Source organism: Acinonyx jubatus, chromosome A2, assembly GCF_027475565.1.
Source record: "Acinonyx jubatus isolate Ajub_Pintada_27869175 chromosome A2, VMU_Ajub_asm_v1.0, whole genome shotgun sequence".
NCBI classification, from domain to species: domain Eukaryota; kingdom Metazoa; phylum Chordata; class Mammalia; order Carnivora; family Felidae; genus Acinonyx; species Acinonyx jubatus.
In genome coordinates this window covers 16,414,866-16,427,849 of record NC_069383.1, presented here as the reverse complement: position 1 = coordinate 16,427,849, position 12,984 = coordinate 16,414,866, and the positions used below count along the sequence as shown (strand labels likewise).

Here is a 12,984-nt window from a genome sequence, read left to right as displayed (position 1 = left end):
GAGACTTACAGTGAGCTAGGTGCTGTTCTACGTGCTTTATTTTTTTTTTTTACTTTTTAGCTCATTAGACCTCATGAAAACCCTATGAATTCGGTACTAGCATTATTTACATTTTGAAGATGAAAAGTTGAGGAGTTTTAATTCTTTGAGATTGTGTAAGTTATTAAATAGCAGAGCAAGCATGTGAATCTAGGCGATCTGACTCATAAGCTAGAGCTCTTAAGCACTACTGTATTGCCCCCCAAGCTCATCATACACCGGATTTCAAAGAGAATTTAGTTAATTGATTACTTCTTTTTTGAGGTCCATAGGACGAGGGATACCAAAATCTTTAAAGATAGGTGACTCAGCAAGGATTGTTATAGTAAGACTGTGAGGCAGCAAATGAGCTTGGTTTCCAGTCTCAGAATTCCTGGGTTCAAATATTACCTCAAACTAGTTAATAACTTTATGGCCCTGGATAATTTATTTGCCTTCAATTCCTCACTTCTCAGCTACAACATGGGATTAGGATACCTGCCTCACAGGGTTCTATGATGGTGAAACGAGATACTGAAAGTAAAGTACTTGAAATAGTTCCTGATACATATAAAAGCATTCATAAGTGTTAGCTATCCTTGTTCTCATTATTACACTGTTCTGAATCATAAAAGGACAATAAAAACATGTCTGATGAAAACAGACTGTGAACCGTATCTACCATCCTCCATTAAAAGTAACCAAGATTCCTTAGAGAAATGGCTGCTTGCAGGTATGAACAGGAAATGCTTAAGATGATCCTGGAACATGGTGTGATTCATGAAACAAAGGAAGGTATCAAAAACATCATGGCTTATGAAAAATGGAGATAAAAGCCATCTAGAAGGGGTTCTAACTGGTAAAAGATAAAACAATATGAATATAAAAAAAATGATGCCAATGGACTGAAACATCATATGTTTTATATATATATATATATATATATATAAATAACATGAGGTAAGATAACAATTCATAAAGATACTCTCCGCAAACCACCACCACCACCACCATCGTTAGCCAACTAATAAAGTTGCTAAGGTACCAAGCAATTATTCTGAAAATTTACAAATAAAGGTAAATACTCAAGCATTTGTCATGTATTAGCTTTATTTTTTAGTTCCCTTATTACCAGCAGAAAAATAAAAAAGTACAAATTAGAAAAACCACCTCTTGGTAACCTCTAATAAAATAATAGTAAGTTAGGTAATCATCCTTAACGGATCAAACAGATGAAAGGCTCATGGACAACTTTTTAATAGATGGCTTAAAAGGATAGCTCCAGAACTCACTGATGAGTCTTAGAGCCAAGAGTGAACAATCTCATATTCTGTTCCTTTGAAAGCAACACTACAGAAATACACCACCCCGATGTAGTGCAAACTAGTCTCACAGCCTCACGAGTATAATTTTGGATACAGCACCCTTGCTGGTATCATTCTCCTGCCTGCTCTTTCCTCTCTTCTCCATCGATCTAAATCCCACCCATCTTTAAAGAGGTAGAATAAAACCCACCTCCTTCATGAGGCTCTCGCCCTGATCTTTCCTTAAGAGAACTACATAGTTCTTCAGAGCAAGGATCACCACATATTACATCACAATGCCTAATAGCTTTCCCGAAACCATCAAGGTTTTCGGTGAAAACATATTGGTGGAACGGAAAATTTAATATAAAGTTCTTGGAGACACTACTGAATTTCAGGGGTTGGGGAACCAAAGGGTAGTAAAGAAGTAAAAAGGTTAGATTTTTTAAGTTAACACTAAATTGAACATCGGTACACTTGAATTTCAAACACAGTACTATACTTGCTATCACCTTGGGCACCTCCTTTAACAGCTCTTAGCAGTTGGCTCTAAAATGTAAGATGAGAAAGCTAAGGCTCCCATTTTTTAATGTACAGATCCTGCACTTGCCTCTGGAAAAGATTTCCCAAGGGCTTTCACGGATTGTAACATGGAAAGATTATTACTAAGTGTTACTCATCAGCAGAAGCTGAACTTAAATAAAAACACACAAAGCAAAAGTGTCCATGATCCACCAGTTTTTAAAATAAAACTGAGCCAATGAGAATAAAACGCATGATGATTCTGCAGACCATATAAAGTAGGACTGCCACAGGTTATAAAGATATTACACTCAGTAGGACATCCTAAAGTAGCTGCATCCCCAGGGGAGGTACCACCTTTCCCCCCATCACATTAAAAGTCTGCCAACCCATACCTTGGAGCTCATGGTCTAAGATGTCTAGTACAAAGGTAGGGATTTTGCTGTCAAAGATTACGACCTTGTTGAGAAACCACTAAGGTTTCCCAGAATATTGCAGAGACACTCTAGGACAGAATGTACAACAAGAATTGAATACAGAATGAGATTAGGTATTAAGAGGATAAATTCTACTTTGCCTTAAGAAAAGAGTGTTGCTCTCTGAGCAGGCCTTGTGTATTTAGGAAGGTCATGACCCACAGTCTGCCGGTCAGGTTGGAAGTGGTGGTAATCTCAACCAAACACGGAAGCCTGCACAGTTTGCCCTCACATTCACTCCCTGGGGATGCCCAGGCTGGAAGAGAAGAGAGTTGTGTAAGAAATTAGCTGCACCCACCACTTGTATTTAATGAATTCAGGAGAACACCCAAAGAGAATATCATTAGCACATGAATGGGAAGGAAACACTCCTGCTGTGGAACTTTGATTTCTTTGGGAAAGGGAGGCTGGTTCCATGAGAGAGCCCAACTGCAGTAAAGTGATGGGCTAATGGAATGTACCCGGGAAGCTGAGCATGGGGCTGTGGGGATGAGTGAGCAGAGATTTTAGGAACCCCCAAAAAAAGTCAGGGCAAGAAAAGCAAGAAGCAGCAGTTCCTTCTTCTCTGCACAGGCCCAGCAGCACCAGGGTCCCAGAAGTTACCTGAGGTTTCTTCACCTTAATGATCCAGGTGGGCGGGACAATGACAGCAGCATGAGCCCCCAGGGAGCAGGGTTCTTCAATGTGATGCAGCATGAAGCAGGTCACCTTATTGTGAAACTGAGGAGAAAAAGAGGCCAGTAAACAAATCCAGGAATCATACATGGGCACAAGGAGTAAGTACATGTGCACGTGCACACTCGCCCACAGGCACAGACACCGAGGACACACGCTCCTTATCACTACCCAAACAGCCCTGGAAGTGAGCAGATTTTGAATTCGTTCCACTTTACAAACAGATAAAGAAATCAATCTTGTAGGTCAAGGCCAGCTAAAACTTTATAAGCTTTTAATAGGATATTTACATAACGAGGTCTCGAATGCTTCTATTAATCCTAGCCCTGCATATAATTTTGCTGCACTTGACTTGTGCTGGTCACAGACTAGACGGGAAACAATGTTGAGGAGGAAATGAAGGCAAGCAGAAGAGCAGTTCCTCTCTTTTTGCTAATCATAGATGTAAATCCACCCGGGGTAGTCCCTCCAGTTTAGGACACCCAGGAAAGAAGCAAGAGGTCTCTTCTAGAGAGTTCTTAACTCAAGGGGAAACAAAGAGATTGCCTCTGCTGGGTTTGTTTGGGGCTGCCGAAAAATACAACGAACCTATTACACTTGGCAAATCTAAAATGCTGCCTGTTTTTGATAGGAAGGAAGTAAATGTAGACTGATGATGGTAGCAATACTTCAGGATTAGTGGTTAAACTCTGTACCAACAGACTAAGTGACCATAGGCCAATCACATTTTCAATCCTCTTTTGTGTGTAAAGTGATAGTGATGTGTGGTAATAATATTTTCCTAATAAACAAAATCCACATGCTACAATAATTATGGGCCTTAAAGTTTTAATCAGGGATTTTTTAAAAACCTTAACATCAGTTTCTACCGCATTATACTTAATGGAACCATAATTTGTCATCATAACTGGAACAATTTTAAGAATGGAAGGGAGCACTAATAATAATTACGTTGCAACAAAAGACATAAATTAGGTCGGTCTCTGGAAAACTGGCAAATATGGCCACCCCAATCCTGTCATAGAGAGAATCTGCCTTCATTTCTGCCTATCGTCAAGGTCTGATGTGGTCCAGTAGAAAATTACTAATTAAGTATAAACACAAAATAAGTTATTAATTTCCCCTACCATCAGTTATTTGTGATCTCCAAACTATGATGCACTAGAGAAATATTATTTGAATACCTTCTTTAAAAACTGATTTTCTTTCAGCAATTCAGATAAACCCGTAAATGCCCATTTTCATTGCATTTCTAAAATGGCCAGGATCTCCAAGACAGCCTGTTTCAACTCCTAATTTGTACTTGTGTCGTCTCCAATCTAGACAGAGAGCCAAAAGTGCACAACTTTTACAAGGTGGAGTCAGAGCCTAAACCCAAAAGCCCAGCTCTCAAATCCAGTTTGTTTGTTTTTTCCTGCTGCCGGAAGTGCCTACAGAGGGCACTTACTTGACATTAGATATCCTAGAAGGAATTACCTGTAGGGCTAAAATGTATCACCAATGTAATTTGTCTTAAATTTTTATATTTCTAGTTCTTGCAAAATCACCTACAATGGGATTCAATTGGACTATGAATTAATGTAAAGACAACACGTGCTCCAGGTGAAGTGGAATTGAGTTCCCAAATTAATGGACTCTGGATAAACCATCTCACCACAGCCTGGAAGTTCCAGCATCGGAACAGATGCAGCCTATAGGAGCCCACGCTGCCAATACTCTCCCACAGGTGGCGTCTCAACAGATCAGGGAAATCAGCAGCACATATACTGTTAGGGACACCTGAAACCTGAATCAGCTTCTTTGTCTCTAGGTGGAGATAGTGCCTTGATGGAATAGGATAGTTTCATTCAAGAACTAGGATGACCTTATATTTGTGAGCAGATTCTTGAACAAAGATTATTTGTGTAAAAATTAACTGAAAGGAGATGGAAATGCCTAGAAAATGTGGCAGGATAGGGACACAGCAAGCACTGAGCTTTCCAGACTAGTGCAACCCTATCTACTGACAATAGGTTCTCCTGATACGTGGGGGCCCAGGGAAATTATGCTACAGAGACTGGGTCAAACTTTATAAAATTCCCAAAGTTCAAAAGCAGCTGACCTACAAACATGTCACTTTTATGTGTTTCACCTAAATTCATCTGCTCTGGCCCTGTGGGCTAGGTTGGCTTGTTAAATCTCATGTGTGTAGGGGGCCAAAGTCTTCCTGCAAACCCTTAGCTGAAATACTGCAGCCCTGTCTTTTCAGGTTGTCTGTGCAATGAACAGACTCTGTCCCAATTACACAGTCATTCAACAAAGTAGGTGAACTGAGAGATTAGAGCAGGGGTCTGGAAACTTTTTCTATAAAAGGCCCGGATAGTAAATAGTTGAGCTTTATGGGGCCATACTGTCTCTGTGGCAACTATCAACTTTGCTATTGTAGCATGAAAGTAGCCATGGACAATACATCAATGGATGGGCATGGCTGTGTTCCAGTAAAATGTTATTTATAAGAACAGGCAGCAGTCAGATTTAGCCTATGGGCCACAGCTGGCCAATCCACAAGTTAGCATTGTCTGGTTAAAAAAAGAACAGGTATGTAGGCAAATAAGAAAATGAACCCTCTGGTTGAAAAGGGGTATTTAAAAAAAATGTCAAAAGGATAGACAAAAGAGGAAAATAGGGAAAACATCACTGGATCCTAACGAACATATATATGTTCAAATGTAAGGAACAGCTATAAAGAGCTATAACAATATCCAAGCCTAAAGAAGGGTACAAGACCACTCCTTACCCCAGTACAGCCCCATAAAAAAGGCACCCACATCAAAAACAGAAGAACCAAGATGGCTTGATTCCGGTGTTAGAAGGATTATCCAATGGTGCAACTTCCAACCGTAGAGGAGTTGTCAACAATCTAGTGCAATGGAAGAAATACATGCTAGGGGGTGAGAAGTCCTCGAGTCTAGACCCAGGGTAGGAACAGGGGAGGATTTCCCAGGCTCTGATCCTAGGCTTCAGTGTGTATAAATTAAAGGGTTACTTGAATCTCTAGATTCTCCCATTTCATAGAGGCATTAGTCCTATGGTTTAATCTAATCCTTCAAGGATCCTATGTGAGAGAAGTAATACATAAATTAGGATGACCTTCCGTTTACAGACAGCAACTCAAGTAATGACATAGGTTCATTTTGATAAAACAAGAGCCCACTTTGTTTCATTTCGTTCCCAAACTTACCGCCTGTTTGCACCAGGAACAGCTGATAGCCACAATCTCTTTACTGTGGAAGGAGAACTTTTGCTGGAAGCCCTGGGAGGTTAGGACAAGAGATAGAGAATTTAAAACCACTTCAATCACGGCACGCATTTGCCCTCCTGAAGTCCAATGAAGTGAGGAAGGCCAGATGTGTCCCCACCACTCAAGGTGACTGGGACTGCCAATGTCACATTCAGCACTTACGTCCCACCCTCTGCCATGTAAGAGTTTCCTACCCCTGAATCATCTGGAGTGTGAGAGGAGGCACCAATATTTGCTGTGCCACTAAGTACTCAAGCCAGCCACAAAGAGAGTTGTTTCTTTTCCCCCAAATAAATGTGGTTTGGATAGGGTTTTATTACAAGCAAAAGAAAAGCCACTATTGGGCCACATAGTTCTTTTCAATGATGGGCATCCATCTCAGAGCTGCTGTGCAACCTTAACATCTGAGAATGCACAGAGAGAGAAATTAAGTATCAGAGTTAGGACCTAGAAGCAGGGGTGTGTGGAAGAGTCCACGGGTGTAGGAGGATTTTCAAACACTTTCACCATCCCCCTTGGGGCTCCAAACAAGCAGCTTTCAATGTTTATTCTTCACCAGCAAGCAGGAAAGAGATTAATGGAATGGCAAACACAATCCTTTTAAATGAACAAACAATTACTTTTCAATCAAGAATGGAAGAGGCGCTTTTTGGCTGTTGCTATATCCTTAAAGAATTATCAGAGAGAAGTAAGTACGCAGTAATGCTCAAAGAATTTCGTTTAGCCTTCCCAAAGCTCTTCCATTTCTATCTTCCTGTGACATCTACACTCGAATAAAGTAATGCAAAGCAATGACAAAAAAAAAAATTGTAAAAGGGATTTTGTAAAGTGATCAAAAGAAAACACAAAGATGTGATAGGCAGAGAAGCTATTAAGACATTGGCTGAAAAGTCTTGCTTTAATGTGCACAGATAATCTTAAGAAAAAAAATCAATTTACACACTACTAAAAGAATTCTCAATGGCATTTTGTGCAGTCCCCAGAATTCCTACCAATCTGTGGCATTTTAAGTACCATGGAGCGTTTTCTCCATTTTGAGCCTCTCCCTCTTCTTGGGCTCCTAAAACACATTCACTTCTCCAACTGCTTCTCTGGTCCCCTGCACACGACATAAGACCAGGACTGCTTTCCGTCCTCTGTACTCTGTGATTCCTCCTTTAATCCCCTTCTTTTGCCCCAAACTCAAATCTCACTTCCAGAAACATGACTTAACATCAGACTCTCCTGGATTTTGAAAAATCTCTCTTTCAATATCCCTTTCTCAGCAACTTAAGTGATAACAATCATTCCAAGTGCAGAGAAGGGAACACAGCAGGGGGGGTGACCACTGTCCTTACACAGCTGCTTGCAAGCCTGGCCCTTGGCTGGCATCTAGAAACTTGGACTTCCAGAGGGGTTCCCCATTCCCCCAACAGTTAAGAGTGGGTCACTGCACCTAAAATGTTGGTACAAATGATGTGGTTTATGCTAAACACCTGCTTTCCTTTTGAGACTCTGGGATGCGGCTATGTGCCACGCAGAAGGTGCTTATGTAACCAGCCCCCAGTAAAAACTCTGTGCACTGTGCCTCTAATGAGACTGGAGGACAACATTTCACAAGTGTGGTCACAACTCATATGGGAGGAATTAAGCACACCCTGTGTGACTCTGTTAGGAGAGGACTTTCAGAAGCTTGCACCCAGTTTCCTCCAGGTTTTGCCCCATGTGCCTTTTCTTTTGCTGATTTTGCTTTGGATCCTTTCATTGTGATAAATCAGAGCTGTAATACATACTGAGTCCTAGGAGTAATCCTAATGAATCTTCGACACAGGTGGGCTTACGGACCATAACACACTCACCTCTCCCCAAATAATGCCTCTTTCTGCCAATGATACTATCATTTTCCCCCAGGAAATGACACACTGTTTGTAAAACACGCGTGGACTGAATTATGAGGACAGGTGTGGTGTTCAGTGTTGTGTGGCCACCAACAACCCACACAGCCCCCAGCACGGAGACTTAGAACGGCCAGACAGAAACAGCTTACAGAGAGGACAGCAAGTCCGGGGGCCAAAGGGTTAGGTATGCAGGTCTTTTCAACTCAGTGGGATAGAATTCCATTCAATAGGAGTCAATGTGATATATGATGGCACCAAATCTGAAGGAATGAATTCACATGGGAGGTGTCTGCCAAGTTCCTCATCATCTCTCAAGGCACTCTTGATGGACTGGGCCAAAGAGAGATGAATAAAACTTCTCTTTAGAGCCAGTGAAACAACCTGTGACTGCGGGAGGAAGGAAGCTAGCAGCCAAGAGCAAGGCTACTGATGCTGGTGCAGTGCCTGTGCAGGAGCTCCTGAGGCCAGTCTTGGCCATGCAGCTAGGCCCTTCTATCCTGCACCCCGTGTCCAGCAGCCATCAGGCTCCACAGATTGGTCACTCCACATCTGGATGTCTGCTCCATTTTCTAATTTGTTTCTCCTGGGATGGCCTGTTTTCCCCTATATTCTTCACCCTATCCTGGGCATGGCCTCCAGGGAAAATACTGCTTCTTACATATCAGTGGCTGTCTCAAAATACTCAAATAGCGACTTCTTTCCCCAAAATTATAGGATCAACTGTTCACACTGGCATCTAGAGCCACCCATAATCTTCCCAATTTTTCAACACCAATCTCCCATGCCTATTATAAATTCCTGTGTTTAGTAGGATGGATTGCGTTATACTTTCAACATGCTTTGTTCATTTCCATGTTTTTGGCCATTTTTTTCTCTGTTCCCTTCAAGCCACCATCTAGAATGCCTACCAATATTTCACATACAGCATCTGAACTTTACTTGCACTACAAAATTCCAAGTCTTCTAAGATCACCTGAATTCACTGTGATGGCTCCTCCTGGATTATAAGCCTTTCCACCTGGCCCTCACCTGGCATTGATGAAGTGCCCTAAGTTGCTGGTTATTTTATATGCACATGACTTATCTCTCCAATAGAATTATGAGCTCTTTGAGAGAAGCGCTTATAATATTTCTTGACAGATCTCTACAATCCAGCACAGTTCTTTGAAAATCACAGGCAGGGTATATTTTCTAATGGAAGAAGAAAGTCACTGCTACCACATCATGATCCAATTATGAATTTTACGCTATCCAGACCTTAAAAACCTAACCCAAACCCCCTGAAAATATGCCCCTTACATAATCTCCCTCAACTCCTATAGGCATGGGAAGCATACTGGGATTCTAATTTTCATTTCTTAAATCTGTGACATCGACATGTTGCATGGCTGAAAACCAGGATGGCAGAATTGGTGACATAAGAGCAGTAGCCCCAACTAGAAGTCGGACTGTTCTGTGCCAAATGTATAAGTGGACAGAGTCTTAAACACTATTACCCAGCCACCATCTATCAATTCATACAACAGATGATGGTATATCAAAGAGAAGCTTATGGAGAGTCGGCAAAGCTACGAATAGTTCTTGGCTCTTCTAATTATCGGCCTGGTGATCTCAGGCAAATCACTTAACACTTCCAGTTTCTCCCTTCACCTGAAAATGAGAATAAAAATACAAACTTCTCCTATACCACAAAATAGTTTTATTTACCAAATAAGGCAATTTACCTGAAAGATCGTTATAACACAGTAAGTATAAATGAAAGAATATTTTCATTGCGAAGATCCATCAACAGGAACCTCTCCCACCACCTTGCTGATGAAGTCCCCCAGGGACTAAAAGGACTAGTAATACTCTATTTGATGGTACAGAGTATGCGTATTAGCCCAGCCCTCTACTGCATATTGGCCTTCTGGCTTCAGAGAGAAACAGACACAATCCACTGTAGTCCCAACAGCCAGGATGATACCAGAAACAAACAACTAGGGCTCTGGGTGCTCTGCTCATATAGAATTGTAGTGGGTCCCTTGGAAACGAGGTCTGTTCTTTGTTTTGAATGCTAGTCTGACACAGTCACAGCAGCTTCGGCTTCAGGGTTATTGTCTAACATACAGACATAAATAGAACCACATCAGAGCCTTCATGCACCAAGTTCCCACAGACCACCTGTGATGGGGAGGTTTTGGCCAGGATCTCAGCACAGCAAAAAGAGCCAGATTCCTAATTACCCATTTTAAAATGCTGGCCCAAATCTAATATTATGGTACTGACAGATGCCCCTACTGAATTTCAACTGACTAGGATTTTTAAGGACTATTTTGTTCATCACTATCACAAAGGAAAATGGGGATGGGAGGGCCAGATGCTTTAGATCTAACGGGCTTCAGAATTATAAATGCCATGAACCTCTTTTTGGTTGATTTTTTTAATGGAATTAAACCTTTGGAATACAATTTAAACAACATTTATTCTGAGCAGCTAAAACTTTGCTATCTCTTTTTCTTCTGCAATCTAGGGGATATACCCAATGGCAGTCAGTTCCACAGCCTTGGCTTAAACCAGGGGGAAAAAAGGGCTTTATTTGAAATGAACTGAAATTATTTTACTGTTTATGTACTTAACCGAGGTTTGGGTAAGGGAAACTCCCGACCACCATCTGAGTCCCTGTTTGACTTCATTTTATCCAACAGAATTGTTGATACTTCCCTTGCCTCCAAACTTTTAAACAACAAAAACAAACCAAACCTCCCTGTATCGCTCCCATGTCCAAGATTCACAAAGTATTGCAAAAGGCAAACCCAAGGGAATGATAAGAGTAAGTCAATATTTATCTCAAAACAGAACTTGAAGCATGTTTGCTCAAGTACTTTCTAGAATTTTTGAAAAATAGATATACTTTTACACTTTCTAGATTTAACATCTAAAACGTTCGGAAGTTAGATGCAAGTTCATTATTTCTAGAAAAATAAAATAAAATAAAACTGTTGTAAAGTTGTAAGTTGTAAACTTGTCCAACGAGATATGAATACCACGGCGATTTAATACAATAAAAAAGGGAACATTTCCGATCAGGGCAGTACCTCGCTGAAGATCTCAAACTGGTGGTGTGGGTTCAGTGCAACTGCTTTTAACCAGCTTAGGCTCACAAACAACTGTGACAGCTGAGCACCACCAGCTGAAGCTGATAAATAACTAAGACCGTTGAGTGACTCCGGAGTAGACCCACACCAACCTAACTGAAAACATCTTTTTAGCCACTAAAAAAAATGGTACTTCTTTGACCTCAGACTGACCCCAGCACGGACCCACAGCAACCTAATCTGACTGATCTAAAAACTTCTTTCTGACTAATAAAAAATGACACTTGTTTTAACCAACTATCTACAGACTCACAGAGTAATACTGCCCTCTCCAGAGTGCAACCTTTAATTTTTTTTTTAAATATAATTTATTGTCAAGTTAGCTAACATATAGTGTATACAGTGTGCTCTTGGTTTCGGGGGTAGATTCCTGTGATTCATCACTTACATACAACAACCTTTAATTTTCAATTAACAAAACCACCATAAACCAATCCCTTTCCTAGTGCACAGATGTTGTTGACATTTTCCCCCTCAAGGAACTATTCATTCCAGTCTTTCACTGATGTGTGTACCCTTGCCTGACAATGTGAATCAGCAGATGTTAGGCTACTTCTACAATGTGCCTTTCTCCTTGCTCTTCTCAGTGAGAATTTGGTAGCATTGATATACGCACCCTTATGGTTAGTGCAGCTTTATAATAGCCAAGATACGGAAGTAACCTAGGTGTCCATCGATGGATGAATGGATAGAGAACACGTGTGCACGGGTACTATGGAATATTACTCAGCCATAAAAAAGAATGAGAGGTTGCCATTGAGATAACATGGATAGACTACAGGGTATTATGCTAAGCAAACTACGTCAAACAGAGAATTTCACTTACATGAGGAATCTAAAAAACAAAACAAATGAACAAATGAAAAACAGAAACAGACCCGTAAACAGAGAAGTGGTGGTTGCAAAAGGACAGAGGTGTGGGTGGATGTGCAAAATAGGTCAAGGGGAGTGAAGGTACAGGCTTCTAGTTAGGAAATAAGTTAGTCACAGGAATAAAAGGTACAGCATAGGTAATATAGGCAATGGTTTGTAATAGTGTTGTATGGTAACAGATGGTAGCCACACTTGTGATGAGCACAGCAGATAGACTTGTCCAATCACTATGTTAAACGTGAAACTAATATATTCCTGTGTCAACTGTACTCTAATAAGAAAACAAAAAAATATAGAATAAAGGGCAACGCTAATATTCTAGCTTATGCAACAACAGTTTATTTACTCATAGAAAATCTAATCTACCTGAACTTCCTAAATCTCCCATGCCGATTTTACTAGTCTTAAGCTAAAATTTTTATGAATGTTCAATATTTTCATAATGTAAACCCATGTGGTCATCTAAATTGAATTATAATAAGTGAAGTCTTTATAAATGGAGTTAAAGCAAGCGATGTCTTTATAACTTCTGACAGTGCTGCAAATTAAGAATCTACAGTGACTTTATTATAATTATCTTTGAAGAATCTTAAATTCTTGTCTATCGGGCTTATTATAACAGCATTATTTAAAGGTTCTGAAAATTTATCACTGACCTTACTGTCCATAATATGCTCTCACTCCAGGGTAATCGCCGACTTATACACAGATTGACACTGTATTATTTTTCAATAAAACATTCTGTGTCCTTCCATTCTACTATTGCTAGAATTACAACACATGAATGAGAGTCAGTCTCATTATTCTCATAGTTTCAGCTTT

The 12,984-nt window shown here is 40.5% G+C and overlaps 1 protein-coding gene across 7 annotated transcripts in view; it reads right to left on the bottom strand.

Moving 5' to 3' along the window:
- The window catches only part of DGKI (diacylglycerol kinase iota), a 435,956-nt gene that overhangs the window by 214,919 nt on the left and 208,053 nt on the right, over positions 1-12,984 (bottom strand). For 5 of the 7 annotated variants that reach the window (XM_053218037.1, XM_053218041.1, XM_027075551.2 and 2 more), the window contains 2 exons: positions 6,216-6,287; positions 2,924-3,040 (listed from right to left, as the gene is read on the bottom strand). In XM_053218037.1, coding sequence (XP_053074012.1) covers positions 2,924-3,040; positions 6,216-6,287 — 189 coding nt within the window. The remainder of the gene's footprint in view (positions 1-2,923; positions 3,041-6,215; positions 6,288-12,984) is intronic. The other 2 variants (XM_053218038.1, XM_053218039.1) reach the window with 1 other exon arrangement.